Source organism: Salarias fasciatus, chromosome 15, assembly GCF_902148845.1.
Source record: "Salarias fasciatus chromosome 15, fSalaFa1.1, whole genome shotgun sequence".
In the NCBI taxonomy this organism is placed as follows: domain Eukaryota; kingdom Metazoa; phylum Chordata; class Actinopteri; order Blenniiformes; family Blenniidae; genus Salarias; species Salarias fasciatus.
The window spans coordinates 12423117-12441666 of record NC_043759.1 but is presented as its reverse complement, the minus strand read 5'-3'; the positions used below and the strand labels follow the sequence as shown (position 1 = coordinate 12441666).

The window sequence follows — 18550 nt, the reverse complement described above, 5'->3', positions numbered from 1 at the left end:
TTTTCAGGGTCAAAGATTAAAGTCAATATAACCTTTTCTGTCCCACGGGCTGTGTCTTTAGTCTTTGTGGCTCTATCAGTCTTCACTTCCACTTCTGCCTTTTTCTATTTTGACATTTTCAGCATTCATAATACAGTGTTTCTTGCCGACTGAGCTGCTTGTTACTTTGTCATTTTCGAGGCTGAGCTTTCAAAATAAGCTCCTAAGATCATTCCAATACGAGTTTGAGTACATTTTGTGGTTTTTATGTGAATAAAATGCTTTGCAGCCTTCTGATTATACATGGAGATATCCTAATGATGCTGCATACGTGCCACCTTGTGGAAAACATGTGTCGGTGCAGCTGTTTGGTCATGCTTTTTTGTGGAGATTCTTTTCCCATAATGCAATCCTCAATAAGGTTCAGTTTGAATTATAGAGTGAGGATTTGGCCAGACTTTAGATGGAAAGTTGTGCTGTGATATGCTGGTTAAAGGATGTCAGTGTAGAATAATGCAAAGCCGCGATAACCCAGTGTTTTGTATTTGTGTGCTTCTAGATGTGTTTTCTCAGGTATCAGACTCCACCGGCGGGTTGGTACAGTCCAAGTTTGACAGCTTTCTGAGGGAGGCTCTCAAGCTGCCCACTGCTCTGCATGAAGGTCCATCATTTGGCTATACACCCACCTTAGCACGCTCCTGCTTCCCACAGCAGGTACACACACACACACACACACACACACACGGTCATGAATCATGTTTTACTGCCAAAAAGGCGAGAGTCATTCTGAAGTGATTCGTGTTTCTTTCTTTTTTCTGCTGTAGAAGAGAGTCATGCTCAACATGTTCCTGGACATGGTGTCTGATCCTCCCCAGTGTCTGGTGTGGCTGCCTCTGATGCACCGCCTGGCTAACGTGGAGCACGGTATACACACACACACACACACGCAGGCAGCCGCCTGCTGGTGCTCACGGCCTGACGGGCTCTGCCCTCTCTCCTCCCAGTCTATCACCCGGTGTCGTGCTCCTACTGTCGTGGCAACGGGATGACGGGCTTCCGCTACCGCTGCCTCCGTTGCCGTGGCTACCAGCTCTGCCAGAACTGCTTCTGGCGCGGCAATGCCAGCGGCTCTCATAGCAACCAGCATCAGATGAAGGAGCACTCGTCCTGGGTGAGTCACGGTGTGGTTACTCATTCATCGCGCCGGGGGGCCGCCCGCCCGGAGCGTGTGGTCTCCTCTCGCTCTGTGAGGGCCGCTGTGAATGTGGGATCCAAACCGGTTCGCAGCCAGAAAACCACCAGACATGATAGTTTGTCCTCAATAGGGATTTTTAGGACACATTTTTAAGGAAGCGAGGATGTCCTCTACTAAAAATTCAAGGAGCAGTCGCTCTCATTTGAAGGTGAAATGTTTCGACTAAAGAATTTATGCATCAATAGACGGAGACAACGATGTTGAATAATTCATCACTAGGCACGAGTAAAATCTGTCTTTATATTCTATAGTTTCAGGGTTAAGTCTCCTAACTCAGGCAGCTCCCGCCTGTACAACACAATCTGCTCATCTCCAGTAACTCAGCCTAATAATCCCCTGCAGACTTTGCATATAATTTCCAACAGCACCAACCTCCCCAGCCTCATTTGGTTCCTCCTTCAGCGAGGGAAGAAACTGTTTTAGTGAAGAATTGTGCATTAAATAGAATAACACGTGGCGATGTGAATTCATGAACAATGTTTCAAAAAGTGCAAACTTTAAAAGCAAAACCTTTTCCTGAAAACCTGAAATTCTGAACTCCTGAACTCCTGAACTCCTGAACTCCGTGGCAGCTTTCACTGAAGTCTGTGTTGTATTAAATAAGACTGAACTGAAATGAGGCCGCGTGAATTTTGGTGTTTGGTATTTCATTTGGTTTGTGTTGGAGTTTTATTCTTATAACCGAGGCTTCTCTTTGATTTAATGTGTAACTTTTTCTTTAACATGATTTACTGTGTTGTTCTATGATGTTGTTTGTGGGTGAGCTCTGTCTGCCCAGAGAAAAGAAACTTTAACGGATTGAAGGTTCTGTTTGAATCAGACTCAGGAGTTCAGAACATCTACCTGGATCTGCTGATGAAGCAACACAAACAACGAAAAAAAAAAAAAAAACACACACACACACACACAGTGCCAGCTGATGGGGTCAGTCACCACGTTTCCTGGTTCTTGTGTTTTTGCAGAAGTCCCCGGCGTCAAAGCTGGGCCGAGCCCTCAGCAGGACTCTGGGCTGCGTGTCGTCCAGGGAGCCCCCCCACCCCATTTACCCGGAGGAGCCCGAGAGGACCCTCAACCTGGCCAACATCGTGTACGCCCCCGCCGCGCACGCAGACACACACTGTACAGCACAAAACATCCTCACACTCACAGCAGAGCTGAAATTTAACTTACACTGATCGTATTGTCTTATATTGATAAGGAAAGGTTCACAACTGACAAGAAACCAATAAATCCAAAAAACACACACTTGTGGCAGAACTAACATTTTCCCATTTGCATTTGAGGACTGAAGTCATTAAACCAATGCAGTTTGGAAATTCCCGTTCTTTTAAATTTCATTTAGATAAGTGAGACCACATCATTACGAAATACACTGCACTTAAATGCAAAAAGACTTTTCAATGTAATTATGATCATTTCTCTAAATATGTCCGCTATGCCTCCTGGTTAAATTGTGTTTATATTGGAAGTCAATAAAAAGTCAGTAAATCCATTAAATGGCAGCAGATTCACTGAGTAACACATTAACAAGTAAAACTAAAGTGCTTCCTGTAACGTTAATGATCACCTAGAATAAAAGGTTTTCACCTGAACCACATTTAAAAACGGCACATTTCAAACCTCCGGGGTGTTTCGCTTGTTATCATTGTTGTACAGAAAGTACACATATGACTAAACTAAAAGCACCTCCTCTCCACTCCTGGTGGCTCCGCCCCCTTCCAGTTGTATCCGCACTGTTTGATTTTCCAAACTGCTGCAGACCGGGTCGTTACAGACCTGCAGGCGGTCGCCTCATATTCAGGCCAACACACAGAGACACAACTTATCCCGGATGTGAGTACACTTTCAACGCTGCTGTGTGAGAGTTTTTTTTTTTTTTTTTTACATTTTTATGAAACTCTCTGGTAGTTTCTGTTAATTTCCCCTTTGGATCCGCAGTGTCTCGCCTTCTCTCCGGGTATTTTTCTTTCTCTCCAGCGATCTTTGGCCTGTCTGTGTTTGCTCAGACGGTTACGATTCACTGTTGCATGAATGCACTCAAAAGCACGTGAGAGTGTGTGTGTGTGCGTGTAAGAATGTGTGCCTGCTGCTGGCAGGCCTTTGTGTTAACATGAATTGACTTTGTTATTCTTAGTATGTGTTTAAACTGTTGATAGCACACCTCTAATATATAATCTGTGTGTGTGTCTCTGCAGCCCTGCAAGACCTATTGGGAATCCCAGTGAAGCCATGTTGATGTCTGCGCCACCGCCCGAGTCCTCCAAAAGGTGAAAACTGACAGAAAAATTCAACCAAGAGACGATTTCCTTGTGGAACACTAGTATTCCAACACTTTGAGTCTTTGATAATGAACTGTTCCTCTTTTTGTAAATGATCTCTGCATACACGCCAGGGAAACTGTTGATTGATTAGTTTTTTTAGTTTCAGCCTTCTACGTTTCAGCTTTGTAGAGTTTTTTTTATTCTGTTGATCTGAATTTCTCACTGAAAAGATTTAATAAAGTTTGTATTTTGTTTATAAATCTTCCCTGAACGCTGCCTGCATCGACGTGTATTAGATCTCTCCTCAATATCACGCTTCGCTGATAAAATATGTGTCATTTGACCTTCTGAGACTGATTTTAATATTCTTGAAATACAAACATAGGAGATTCGACTTTTCCTTTGTTGGTTATTGGCTATTAGAAGTGACTGATGGTGGACTAATCAATTAGCTTTAGACCATTTATGATGCTGTAATCTCTCCATCGGTCGTCACGGTTGTTTACATGACGTGCAGAAATTCCCATCAGCTCAGGGTTTGTAATGCTGACTCCTCACTTTGTGTCCCTCTCTCGGTGCAGTGTGGCGGCGGCTCAGCGGATGAACGAGGAGCACGCTCTGATCGCCGCGTATGTGAATCGGCTCCAGAGCAGCCCACGGTGAGGAGGAAGAGGAGGAGGAGGAGGAGAAACGGTTACATAAAGGAGTCAGGGAGGAGAGTGACGTGCAGCACAGTTAAATTTTAGTGGTTGTGTGTTTAATCTCAGTTTTATTATCATTTTTATGAGGAGAACTGAGTCATCACACTGAACAGTCTCACTTCCACTTTTTATAAAAGGTAAATATAGTCTTAGTAATTTCATTTGCACAAAGGAGCAGAAGTGTCGGAGTACGGGGATATGGAAACAACAAATGATTCCCAATGGAAGAAGATCATTTATTCTTGAAAGAACTTTTTCTTCTACGTATAATGTGATGTTTTGGACTACTATATTAGCGGCACACAATGGTGTTTTAACCAGCATCCAGTATTATCATGAGATCAGAATGAACTTTTCCCCACAGTGACTGGTGAAGTAAATAGGTTTTATTCAGTAATTGTCCGTTAAAGTGATCGTAGTGGAGGAAAGGGATGTGAAAGGTCGCTAATTCTACTCTTTAGTAGCAGTTTTTGGGTAAATAAACCCTGCAACACCTTTATGTGCTCAGTGAGTAAACAAAATGAGTTAACGTGGTAGCTAACTCCTTGAACCTGCCTCAGCTGTGAGTAAAAATGGACTTGAAAACCACAGTCAAAGGCAGCTCAGTTATTCTGTCCTGCATTTGTTTTTTTGTGTGTGTGTGTGTGTTTCAGCGTGGACAGTCCCAGCAGGCAAGACGAAGAGCACAAGCTGATCGCTCGCTACACATCACGACTGGCTGAGACCGACGGCTCTGGAGTGAGTTCACTACATGTCTCCGACACTTCTAACTGCAAGAACAAAGGTTTTAACTTACCGTGCTATGGACAGACAGAAATGCGTCGTATCAGATACGAACCACAAGAAGATTGTCGCTGCTGTGAAGCTGTAATCTCTGAGCCCAGAGTAAAGACGTGTTTGTGTTTGTTCAGGTGATTCCCACCCGCAGCATCAACTTTGATGTCAACAAACAGAAGAGGGAGCTCATCGCTCAGCTGGAGTGCAAAAACAGGTAAAAATGTGATTGATTGAATAATAATACATGTATTAGAGCAGTGTTAAAGACATACTACAACATTTCATTCTTCTTTTGAAGACCAACACTGGGGGACTTTGACATGACGGAGAGGTTGTTCAGTCAGTCCGGTGCTCAAATCTTCAATATTTCAACTCAGTGTCTTGAGGGAGCTGCTTTTCAAACTTTCATCATCACTGTAAAGATTTAATTGATTCTGGATTGATTGATGAGTGATGCCTTCTTGTCTTCTAAGAAAATTGCATCAATCCGTCTGACTTATTACATATTATTTTCACACCACCTTTTCTAATTGTACTTAAATAATGAATATATTATCCAGGAAGGGCAGCATGGAAGCTATCTGCACGTCCTTCTGAAGTTGTGAAAGACTTTAAGTTATGTTCCTAAAACTTTCATCTCTGAAGTTGTTTTATTGTCACTGAGGTCTTAAGATAAAATGGATTTAGCCGTATTGTTTACCGCAGACGAGTTTGCTCTCGCCTCGTCTCCTCGCCCTCTGCTCCCTCCCGACGCGGCGCAGCCTCAGCTGACCGGCGCGCTTCTCTTTTCCCAGAGAGATCCTGGCAGAGATCAAACGTCTCCGTGCGGAGCACGACGCGGCGTGCCAGCTCAGCCCGGAGAAAGGCAGCAGCACCAACCCCACTCTGCTGGCCGAGCTCCGCCTGCTCAGGTAAACACAGCCTCCACCTGAGAGAACAGGGCCCCGCTGTCCACATTTATTTATTTATTTATTTTTAAATCTAAGACTCGAGTCGGGAAAGAGGTGAAGGCCTTTCCGTCTGGTCCGTGCTTTTGTTTTTGTTTTTTTGTGCACGGCGTCGGTCAGAATTGGCGGGAAATTTGCTGCGTGGCTTTGCAGCACAGAGGGAGAGTTCTTTATGGCAGATGGCTTTGACAGATGGTGAATTAACAAAAAAGCCAAAGTATGAATAACTCGCAACATGTTTATGTTTTTCAGTAAACACAAAAATAAAAAAGACAGGATGGAAGTGACGGTTTTTCCGCAGTCCAGATTGAAACTAATAATATTAATAATAACAGAACTCATGAGGACGACGTTGTCTGTCTTATGTGTTTTAATACTTTAAACATTTATTTTATTTTAAATAACTGTTTTAGGATTTTTTACATAACAGGAGGGAGAGCCCAAACCACGGATCTGGAAACACTCCTCGGTACTGGTTTATACCCACATGGACCAGACATCAGGTCTACTCATAAATTAAAACAATAAAACATTTACCACTTTTATCAAAGTGATTATCAAAGTTTAATAGATGCTGTCATTATAAACCAATGACAATAAATCTCAGTATAAAGATCAAAACAGCATTGATCACGAAGACAAGACTGAACATAAAACGATAAAGTGCGTGTCCTCTCTGTGTCTGTATTTCTGCAGAACATGTAGAAACACAGATGCATAAAGTTAAATCTCATTAAGGAAAACTAACAATTGGTCAATAATTGAAGGATGGAGTTAATTTTTGTTTGATTTTTTTCCATCATTTTTGGTGTCTTCTATATGTCGCCCTTCACGGATGGAGTTATGCTTGTTTCCATCCCTGTGTGAAACTTTACAGTCAGTTCTGAACAGGTTTGGATTTATGTGATTTGGATTATGATTTATGTGTTGATGTGGAAATAGAAACACGTTGCAGTGATTTGCATGATCCCTATTTCACATACAGGGAACCGCAGACAACATAAAACTTTCTGAAAGCTAAGACGTGTCAACATTTAGAATTTGAATACCGAGAAAGTTGGAACGGGGCTTTTGTGAAAGCTGCTGTCTGGTGAGACTTGTAGCACAAAAATGTCCTAAATGGTGCAGATAAATTGGTTTCTCGAAGCTTTCTTGCGATCTGGCCGTTGCAGCTTTGATCCAGGATGATTACACCACTGAGCTGGATACAGTGTGTGAGTCAGACTCATGTTTTAGTTGTTTATTCACTCATTCATCAGGTTATGTGAAAGGGAGCCAGGAGGAGACGACCGGAGTTTTGCTGCAGCTTTAAAGTTCAATCCAGACCACATACTGTTTGGAGGAAACATTATAAACACCGCTGTGTGTTTATATTCTTATGGACACTGACTCTTAAGTCTTTGCATGTTGGGCTGTGCCCAGAGACTTGCCGTTGCAGAACATTTTATCAATATTGGGCGCATAGGAGCTTTTGTTTAGATCAATTTTTCTTGGTTTCAGTGAATTATTGTTTGTTTTGTGTTCTTGTTCTCACTAGTGTCTTTTAAGCATCAAGCTCACTTGAGCTTCTAATTCATTGTTTGCCAGTAATCACGTCTACACCTAATCACGTCTCCAGTTAATTTCTTCCTGGCAGAGCGCCCACTGAGCTTCGGTGGCTTTCAGGATTGATCCAGCAGGTTTTTGTTTTGTGTCTGTTTTAGTTAAACAGTGTTTCTTTTGTTTGATAACTCCCGTCTCAGTGGTGCCAAACACACGTTAGAGTGTGAATTTATTGTGCATTTATTATCTCTGAATATCCCTCGTCTATTGTTCTTTTTTTTTCCAGTACATTTTTTGAGAGCGAGCTAGTTTAATCCGCCCCCTGGTTGTTAGTCTTGGGCGAGTCGTGGCGCTGGTGTCGTTTGGCTCCCTGGCTCCTCGCGCTCGGCGGCGTTGCAGTAATGGAATCCTGCTCCGGCTCTGTGTTGCAGACAGAGGAAAGATGAACTGGAGCAGAGGATGTCGTCTCTGCAGGAAAGCAGGAGGGAGCTGATGGTGCAGCTGGAAGGACTGATGAAGCTGCTCAAGGTGACACACACACACGCGCGCGCGCACACACACACACACAGAATTAAGACTTCAGCATGTTGTGCTGTCACACACTAGAGGGCAAAGTTTTCCTTTTCCCCCTGTCTTGCTTTCCTCCCTCTTTCTGTCCCTGCAGTAACAGGCCTCGCGTTTCCACTCTGCCACTTCTTCCTCCTTTGCAGTGTTGTGCAGTTTACTTAAAAGCAAATCCTCGATTACAGTAGCAGAGTTACTTTTTTAGTTACTTTAGAAATTGACGCTTCTGGGTTTTTTTGGAGTTTTTTTCTAGCTGGAGTGAATCTGATGAATATGCAAATAGCAGTAATATTGAAGAGCTGCTGCGACACATTAGCCGAGCTGTGAACACCGCCAGTCAGTCCAATATCTGATATTCTCATTAAGTTCCATGTTTTAAAAACAAAGAAGTTTTTCTGTTTGGGAATTAAATAATTCTATGAACTAGCTTGACTCAAAAAAAAGTGTGAACAAGTCTGCCGGTGTGCGAACAGACAGACTAACGTTAGAAAGTTACATGGATTTCATGTTGCGTTAGTTCAGGATCTGTGAGAATCTTCTCCAGTAAACCCACGTTGCTGGATGGAAGCGACCTCTCCGTATCCTGCTAATTTGAGGTTAATGCAAAGTCAGTCTGGTGTGCAGGACAGACAGAAACAGCGGCGTTACAACAGCAAAGAGAAACAAGGTCGTCTAAACTTTGGTGGAGCTGCTTTCCCTCTTCAGTAATTTGTTCCTAAATTGTTTACAGTTCTTTGTCATTCACAACACTGCTCCTTTGTGATTTCACTTTTCCCTGCTTCCACTGTATCTGACCTCCCCTTTTCCTTCCTTTCTCTCCTCACTGTTTGTTTCCGGTCGCCCGTGTTGTGGCGCTGTAGGATGAGGAACAGCGGCAGGCAGTAAGTTTGATTAACTTTTGGAGTAATGATGGCAGGGACTCAGCAGCACCAGCCTGTCAGCTGTCCCTGTTAGACCGATGATGATCATCCGTCCTGAGCGACGGCGGCATTGACGCTGTGGTGAATGCATCTCACAGGCGCAGGCAGCCGGCTCCTCTCACGCCTCTCCGTCTCGGCCGAGCCCGTCCACCGTCCGATCCGTCGGCGCCGCTTCTCCTCACGCCCACATGTACCATCCCCAAGACTCCCTCGCCGGGGTCGGTGGAGACGTGCAAGAGGCCTTTGCTCAAGGTGGGACACAGATCTATGAGATATCTGCAATCACTCGTGTTTAACAGGATGTTCAGGTTGTAGATTGATTGTTGGGCTGTAGTTTTTCCACTAGACCTCCTATCCATTATGAAAACATGCATTTTGACACCAAGAATTGATCAGAATTCTCTGTTCTCAGCCTGAATTTGCCAGGAGCTGTTTGAAATTTACATAATTTCCTCACAATGGAAGTATTTACTTTGAATCATCATCTTTACACACACATTTGTAGGTTTCATGGACAAGGAAAAGCATATTTTTAACTGTTTAACACACTTTGCCTCTGGAGGGATTTTTGTTTCAGCTTTCTCTCAAATGAAGACATCGTATGAGAAGAGTCGGTCCATCTGCTCTGTGTTCGGTTTTACAAAAAGTCGTATGGAATTGTTTTTAACATAAAACATCAAGCTCAAGCTCTTAAAAAACATTATCAGTGTTAATTCCCTTTGATTGCTATGTCGTAATTCCAGCTGTTTACTACATGTATTTAATAAATGTCTGCTCGGCCAGTAACACAAACAACCAGGGTTTTATTTATTTTTTATTTTTTTGGGCTCATGTTTTCAATTAGTTTCCCCTTTTTAATAAATTATGTCGCCTGTAAAACCCTCAGATTCTTCCAACCGCAGAGTGGGAACACTTTTGAAAGAAAGCAAATTTACCACATTTTTAAAACATCGGCGGAGTTGGCCAACTCCTTTTTATTATATAGACACACTAAGTAGTACAAGAACTGTAATTTTAATGAGATCTGACAAAAATCTCTTACACAAGGGAATGCCTAAAGAAAATGAGTCGCGTATTAGAACTTAACTGTCTCATGGCACTTTTACAGAGAAAAGCCTATCAATCCCACATTAACAAACAGGAGGAAATAAAAGTTTCTATTACTATAAAGAAGCTTCTGCAGCCTGAAAGGTTCTGCCGTTGCAGTTAAGAGTCTTCCTCTGGTGTTTCTGGCCCAAAGCATGTTCCTAACGTTTCATGACGGCGTCCAGGGCTGCATTGTTTGTTGGAACATGTGATGTTAAAGAATAGGATCTTTGTCTGGAGCCATATTGTTGCAGTGATTAGCGCTGTCGTCTCACATCAGGAGCACCACGGGCGGACGGATCCTGTGCCTCTCCTCCAGGAGTTTGCATGTCTCTGCGGGTCTTTGTGGGTTTTCTCCGGGTTACTCTTGTTTCGTCCCCGGGGCAGCGGCGGTTCAGAAGTTAGAGCGGCGAGCTTGTGACTGGAACGTCAAGGTTTCACTGAATCCCATGGCGGCTCTTGTCAGGAGGGTTGCTGGGCTAAATCTGTGACACTGAGCAGGGTCACCTTGTGTCAGCTGGGGTGGGCTCCAGCTCCGACGAGCTTATTCTGGATGAAGCAAGTCGATAAGATGGGTGGAGTGTTTCTGACCTTAAACGTCCCCTAAAAACATTGTTGTTCCAGTAATGTAATCGTTGTCAATTCTTAAGAAAATGGGAAAAACACAAATTATATACACAGCTTCCCATTTAGGTAAAAGTGGCATGATGGTTGAGGTTTGCTGAGTTTTTAATAAGATGTGTTTGTTGTCTTCTTGCCCACAGGCCCAAGGAGGAACCTGAGGAACGACCTCCTGGTGGCAGCTGACTCCATCACCAACACTGTGTCCTCGCTGGTCAAAGAGCTTCACTCTGGTGCTTTGAAACACTCCCGCCTCCTTCACCTGTTGGAGCAGCTTCACTGAGCTTCACTTTACAGCCGCTGGTTACATTAAACAGTCAAAAAAAACTAACTCTCCTTTCTGAATAGATGACGGCCGAGAGGAGGAAGAGAGACTCCTGAATGGAAAAGACAGAGGTAAATTATTCTCTGAGCTATTTCACAAAAAATCTAACTGGATATAATCACCTGGTAGCAGCTCTTCATTTAACTCCTGCATCAGTCAGCAGTATCAAGGCTTCAGTTATTCATCAGGTGTTCCTGTCTGCACTGTAGCGAGCTCTATTAAACATGCCATCTCATTAGCCATGTTTTATGCCCCCCCCCCCCCCCCCCCCCCGCAGAGGTGGAGCTGCTTCCTGGTCTGCTCGGCCTTAAACGCTCATTAGAATACTAACTTGCAGGACTAATCCTCCCACCGCCAAACCGACAGCAAGGAGAGCAGAAACCGGAGTCGCGTTTTAACACTGTTAGATCTGGACTTTAAATAAAATTAGAGTGTTGGACTCTCACAGCAGGGTTTGTCTATTTATGGATCATCTGCCAAGTATAGATTTGTTTAATGTTTCAATGCTAAAAGCTTTCCTGGTTCTTATTACAGTTTCTGGCAGAACGCTGCAGCACTTGCTTCAGCTTCAGACTGCAGCCTCCTGTGCCGACAACTGAAAATGCTCTCTGTCTCTGTTCAGCAGGTTAAACTGGTGGCAGGATGAACAAATACAGTAAGTACTTGCACATGTGCATTCTTCAATTTACATGATCTCACTTCAAACTTTTGTGAGGCTTGAAAATACAACTTTGGGTTGTTAGTTTGAGATGAAATGACACAAACAGGGTCGGTGTCCTCAGTAAAATCTTTATTTAGACGCACCAGTGACACAGTTGACATTGTAGGTATGTATACATGTCTTTCCTATATTACAACATTGACGAGTTCAGTCGCGTTCTATAGTAATAGTGATATGACTCACATATACAAAATGAATCCCAAATCCTCTCCAGCTCTTCTGAAGGCACAGCACACACACACACAGTCACTCATACACACCCCAACAGGCAATTTACAGTCCATGAAGTGTGTGGTTTTGGACTGTGAGAGGAAACTGGAGCACCCAGAGAAAACCCGCAGACCTGGAGAACAAACAGTAACCTCGACTTGAACCGGGGGACCTTCTCAATATGAGGCAGGAGTGCGAACCACTACACCACGGTGCAGCCCCGCTCGTATTCCTCCACTCTCTTGTTGAGCAAATTTCTTCAGAGTTTAGAGAATTTTGAGTGGCCTCAAATGTTTGGCCGGCTCCGTGGTTCCATTGTCGCTGCAGAAGTGTGTTTGCACGCAGACCGTAGGACAGTAGGCGCTGCTCTGCAGCTGATGAACAATCCGTCTCTTCTGACGAGCTCGGCATCAGCGACTCTAGATTAATTTGAGTTTTGAACCTTTTGAAGTATCCCACTCCAAAATTTGTTTTGATGAGAGCGCATCGATCTTCATCTGATGACTGGCATTCGTCTCAAAGCATATAGTCTCATGCGAAAGACTTTCACTTTCATAGTTACACCTCCAACTCTCCCTCAAACCAGAGTGAGTAAAGAAATATCTTTTTGTCCAAATCTAATTGTTGGAAAGTCAGATTGAAGCTTGGAAGGCCACAGTCGTCTTTGATGGTGACCTCGACTCGTCTGATGACTCAACCAGCGAGTTTCTATGCTTCACTTCGTTTCGTTCAGCAGTTTCTTTACTACGTATTCAGTAGAAAAGAAAGTTACACTAAAGATGATGCTGTAATTGTTTCTTGAGAGAAGAGGAGGAGTTGGAATTTCAAGCACGTGCATTTTCTTTTTATTACATCTGAAAGCCGACTGTGTCTTATTAGACAATAGATTTGTGTCTTTTTGGTAACAATATTAGATCATGTTGCAGTTTTCTTGTACAAATGCTGTTTTAGGATAGTTGTTAGGTAGATTTTTGTCTTTATGTACAAAGACTTTAAGGTTTAAGAATGCGTCGTTTCAACTTGATGTAGAACAGAATAAACAAGCGTGCCTCTTCTTTTCTCTTTGGTTTTATATTCCAAGTGTTTTATATTCCCCAGTGATGTCCAACAGCAGTGTGCTTGTCAGGGTTTGTGCATAGAAGACCCAAATGCAAACTCAAGACGAAGGTCGAACGACAGAAAGAGATCTTCAATGAAGACGCAGCCAGTAAACTGTAACACAAACCAGAGTCAAAAGCTTAATCCAGAGGAACCACAGGTCCACGGCTACAAGACGAGAGCAGCAATCCAGACCAGATCTAACACGAAGACTAAACAGGTCGCCAGGCGGGAGTCACATGAAGTAAACAGACCGACGACCGGCCGCCGCGTCGCCACGCCGCAGCGTGACTGAAGCGATCAGAGAATCCCAAAATGTTGAACCGTCTCCAGTCACATGCTGCCAGAACTACGGCTTGGTTCAACTAATACATTATTATCACTGTCGTTATCCATATTATTATTGACTGGAAACACCCGTCGGTAGGGAGGTGGTCGCTGCGGCTGTGAAATCATCCGGTTAAACCTCACGTCGCATCAAAGTTGCACATTTGTACTCTGAATCTACACACAGTCTTCTGAATTGACATGTCACTGATCTGTGTCCATCTCTCCTCAGGCAGAGTGAAGTTTCATGGAGGCCAAAGAAGATCGACCCTGCTGAGACTAAAGTTGTATCTTCTCATATTCATTGTTTAGCCAACGGGGAGTTTAGCTCTTCCGCCAATCAACCAATCACGATGCTGGACACCAAATGACCGCCGGGTCCCTACTGATGTATAGCTGTGATTCTCTCTGTGTGTCTTGTCACTGTGGTTTTGCTTTTTGTTGAGATTTGATCGTGCATAGCTAAACAAGGAATTTGAAACCTACTGATTTGTACTGTAGCATGAGTGTGTGTGTGTGTGCGCGCTCGTGTGTATGTGCGCATGTTTCCAAGGTGCAAGAGGGTCGAGAAAGTGAGAGAGCAGATAAAGAAAGACAGAAAGAAAGAAAGATGTGTTTTGTGAAGGATAAAAGAGCGGGAGAGTTTCAGGATCCAGAGGGAGATAAAGAATGTAACTGTGGAAGGAAGTCGAGCAAAAAACAAACAAAAGAAAGTCAGAAAGACAAGCTGTAAAGTTTTAAGTTTCGGCACTGTGTGCTTTGTATTTATTGCTTTGATTTGATTTTAGGCATTTACTCATTCTGTCTCAGTGTTTGTGTGTATGTGTGTGTGTGTGTGTGGGGTCAGGCCCTGCTGAGACAATAAGCTTTAATGGGACATTTACTGCTGCGGCGCCCAGAGGCAGCGCAGAGCAGAGCCTGTAGGTCCCGGTGCTGGACGTAAAGATGGACGGCGTGTCGTCACATCCTCCCGCCGCGCCCCAGCGAAGCGAAGCTTTCGTGGAGCGGAGAGCTGCCTTTTTTTTTTTTTTTTTTTTTTTTGCTGTACTGTTATTTTCACAGCATTATTGTTTCTCCATGATTCCCCCACGATTTGTTTCAATTGCAAATAAGATCTTGAGGCTTCACTTTTTGTATCTTTCGTCCATCTTCACGTTACAGTCTGCGTCTAAAACCTGGGCGAGGTTAGTGCTGTGGGCGCCGGTAAGATGGCAGCTCAGGATGTCCAGACCTCGATGTGTCCCGGTACTGCAGTGGGACGACCGTCAGAGAGGAGGTATCTGATTACTCTGTGTGTGTGTGTGTGTGTGTGTGTGTGTGTGTGTGTGTGTGTGTGTGTGTGTGTGTGTGTGTAAGAGAGCGAGTGAGAGGATATAAAACCACTGGCCTCAGTTGGGCCGGTTAAGCAAAGAGCGGCGAAGCTGGAAATATTTAAGGTATTTAAGGTCAATTCAGTCGGCGTTACCGTCTACGTTCCCGTATGCATTTTGTTCCTCATCTGTGGGGAAAAGAGTCCCGATTCGACCTGAAGGCGGGTCCGTGGCTGTGTTCACATGTGGGTGGATTCCTGGTTCAAACAGAAAAAGGAGGAGGGATCATGTATCTCTATATTTCACAACATGGTGTGATTAAAATTCAGTCAGGACTGAGAATTTGTGCGTTTCATGCAGTATGAAGTCACGTCAACAGTACTGTTCCCACCTGGATTAGCTGCTGACTTCCTTTGGGAGTAAATACCACAATCACACCGTCGTCTGAGAACTCAGCAAATGTAAACAAGCTCCTCTGTCCTTCATCCGAAGGAAGGCCCACAATCACTTCACGTTAATTATCCCGACTTCCTGCACTTATGGGATCGCTCCGGCGGCTTTGCCCAAAATCACATCCTCGCTTCTTTTAGCCAAATAAAGTGACGATCTTCTTTGTGAACGCAACCTTAGGACGCCACGAAGGAATGCAACGTCAGCCTTCTCTTGAAAAATCGTGGCTACTGGAGCTGTTACAATAGACCGCAAGTCAGGATCAGCGTTGCGCGTCGTCGCGCCTTGCTTTATTTCTCCAGGTTTTAACGTGTTGGGAGAACCTCTGAAGACTTTTACACCTATGCGGATAAGCTTGATGGTTTTCTGGTGCTTTAATCATCAGTGTATGAAGAAACAAACTGTCCCAGTTGATTTGGGGACGCTCACAGTGTAACTGGAGACTTTTCTTTTTTTAATCAAAGACTGACTTTAGTGTGTGTTTCTCGCAGTTCGGTTGAAGTAATCATTGAAGAAACACTGTAATAGCGTCTGCTTGATTCCATACAGGTGTGACACCAGCTTTCAATGTCAGCGTTTCTGCTAAGTCAGGGTTTTTTTTTACGTTAAAAGAGTTCAACCAAACTTTGAATCAGAGCAAACCAACCCCGTGTTCCTTGTTGAGAGCCGTAGCCTCTCTCGTAGCTAACCTAAGCTTTAATAAATTGATTTTAACGTTTTCTGTGCAAATGTTAAAGCGACTTTTACGATCTAAACGCCACCTGGCCAGGACAGCGCCTCACACTTTGGCTGCTCTGCTACATTTCAAGCTTCTTGTGAAATTCAGGGGATTGTGGGAGTCGATGTACAGTATGACCCAAAGTCTTTTTTTCCCTTACTTTCCACAGCCATGTTTTAAGGTCAGGTTTTTATCAGAAATGTGTTTTTTCTCTTTTTTTTTCCCACATGCAATCTCTTCTCACAAGAAGCTTGTTGTTGTACAGTTACGTGACTTTTTGTTTTTTCCCCTCGGGACTATTTGATTGACTGATCACGTCCTGGATGATTATATTTCTGGTCTGCTGAGCAACTGACTGACTGTGTGAGTGACGCGATGAATGATCGGGCTCGTGTTTCGGCGTGCGTGTCTTTAAGTGGCTCTCGACAAAAAAGCTGTAATCACCTTCGGCTCTGAACCTGCCAGTGCTGACAGTGTGAGAGGAACGTGTGGATCTGTGATTTATCTGCAATAAATAATATTTAACATCATCAAAATCTGAGCCTCGTGTGTCTTTGAATCCCCCCGCAACACGGGAAACCTCCCATAACTTCAGCATGTTATTCTCTTCTGGTCTCCATTACGATGCCGTTTGCCAAAACAATTCCATCTAATGTAATAAATCAAATAAAACAAGCTGTAAACCGCACTCCCCTCCATTCCTGGAAAGGGATCCGTTTGTAAAATTCCTTCACTTCCCTCGTCTGGAGCGCAGATTTTTCCTAAATCTCGGGAAGTAGCGTCAGCTCCAGGAGTGGTGTGTGCGATATAAATGATTTATATGATAATGGTTTGGGGCAGTAGTGAAACGAAGGCTAGGCGTCTATTTTAAGATGTGATAACCTACTGGCCTAAAAACTTTCTCACTTTTGGAATTTTTAGGACAGAAAACTGAGTTGAAGTCCTCTGAAATTGTTACCTATATACAAGCACAACTAAACAAATACACAACTTGTGATTTTGTAAAATAAAATATTTGAGTCAGTTTTATTTTTCCTCCACGTCAGTGAAATCCGGGTCCAAAATTATGTACAGAATCCACTCAACACACCAATTTTTCTTCCTTATGCCGATGCGTCTGAAGTTTTGTGGTGACTTAGCGTCCTGATTAGCATGAATGAGCAGCTCGTCCTTTTCCCATGAGCCTGCGTCAGAGGTCGTGACTCCGTAGTAGCGGTTGTATGGGCCGGCATTCAAGCCAGGGTTGGAAGTGACGGGCTGAATGGAGCTCATTGAGCCTGTCTGTTGTTGATGACCGGCCCGCCCGCTATAAATAACCGCTCCTCTTATAGCCGCACACAGTCCACCCAGGGCAGTTATGACCCCCGGTTGTAAAAAATGATTCGGTGCACCTCTCTTTCCTCTGAGAGGTCAAACTGAGTTTAACCTTCTCCTCCTGAGACAAAACCTCCTCCGTGACAGCTGACGGCCGAGGCACAATACTGTCTGGATCACTTTCAGATAAATAATCATTAACTCCAGAAAGGTACGTTTTTGTTGTTTTAAGTTCATTGACCAACAGTTAAAGTAATTTTTATTTACACTAGTAGGCTATAATTGTTGGTTTTTCTCTTTAAAAGTGCCTTGAAGTGACTGTGTTTTATTTGGAAGTATCCAAATAAAATGAAATTAAATTAATATGAATAAATAAGCTCTTTTTTTTATTTATTTAAGGAAAACAAGCCTATTTTTGGCATTTTATGCAAAGCCTTGAGATTTTCTTTTTCTTTAATTCAAACTGACTCCTAGAAGCCAGACGTTTGTGGAAAATCCACCAGGGCTGAAACTCTGTATGCAGCTAAGTTGCTATTTGAAAGTTGGTTAAGGCTTGTTATGATACACTGTTGTGAATCTGGTCAGCACATTACCATATCATCTTAATTTTTGAAAGAAATAGAGAAAAAGCTAAAACAGCTGTGACATGCACTTAAACAAAATAAATTGAACCTCAAAATAATTACGTCTTAGTGTTTCTGTCTTTATGTAATGTATTTAACTCCCTTACAGGGTTATGTCAGGGTTCTCACCGGGAAGTCTGCCCGAGGTCTCGTAAGGTGATATTTTATTGCCTCATACTAAAACATGTTCGAGGAAAATCCCACAAATGCATCGACCTTTCACCTCATGGAGTGGCACATGTTCAGATACTTTCTTAATTACTCCTTTTGTTTATTTCCTTTTTCACTGTGTGCGAGTGACTCAGTGTCAGTCGGCGTTTACCGCTTCATCTATAGAATACAAACTTCCAAAACAGTTGGCGAGCGTGTTCCGACATGCTGCGGCTGGTTGGAGAACATGTGAAGCGAAGACCGAGATGAGAAGAAGGGAACCTGAATAACGAGAAACCGGTTCAACGCATCTCCGTCACCTCTCATTACAGATTAGAGGAAAAAAAAAACGCTGTGATCGCCCACATTTAGAGTAAAAACCTAATGCAATGACTTGCAATCTACTCATTATTTTTTTTCCATATCAAGATACAGACATCGTTTTTGATGTTGACTAAAAAAAATAAAATTAAAAAATTAAAAAGCAATTTGGTGCTGATGAAAAACATCTGAGGGAGCATTTATATCACCTAATTAAGTAGTTTAAAAAAATGATCAGTGACATGAGCATGTTAGACAGACACAATCTCTCAGAAGTTAAGGAGGAGTTCAACATCCTCCGAGGTAAAATTATAAAAGGCTTTGAAGATC

The 18550-nt window shown here is 43.3% G+C and overlaps 1 protein-coding gene across 5 annotated transcripts in view; it reads left to right on the top strand.

The window, feature by feature from the left end:
* The window catches only part of dtnba (dystrobrevin, beta a), a 30319-nt gene extending 13977 nt beyond the window's left edge, over nt 1-16342 (top strand). For 3 of the 5 annotated variants that reach the window (XM_030110089.1, XM_030110087.1, XM_030110088.1), the window contains 16 exons: nt 539-693; nt 804-903; nt 984-1150; nt 2197-2321; nt 3430-3501; nt 4077-4154; nt 4850-4934; nt 5108-5187; nt 5768-5884; nt 7894-7990; nt 8887-8907; nt 9045-9198; nt 10797-10886; nt 11002-11049; nt 11601-11633; nt 13567-16342. In XM_030110089.1, coding sequence (XP_029965949.1) covers nt 539-693; nt 804-903; nt 984-1150; nt 2197-2321; nt 3430-3501; nt 4077-4154; nt 4850-4934; nt 5108-5187; nt 5768-5884; nt 7894-7990; nt 8887-8907; nt 9045-9198; nt 10797-10886; nt 11002-11049; nt 11601-11608 — 1397 coding nt within the window. In that variant the 3' untranslated portion in view covers nt 11609-11633; nt 13567-16342. The remainder of the gene's footprint in view (nt 1-538; nt 694-803; nt 904-983; nt 1151-2196; nt 2322-3429; nt 3502-4076; nt 4155-4849; nt 4935-5107; nt 5188-5767; nt 5885-7893; nt 7991-8886; nt 8908-9044; nt 9199-10796; nt 10887-11001; nt 11050-11600; nt 11634-13566) is intronic. The other 2 variants (XM_030110090.1, XM_030110091.1) reach the window with 2 other exon arrangements.
* The last annotated feature ends 2208 nt before the right edge of the window (nt 16343-18550 follow it).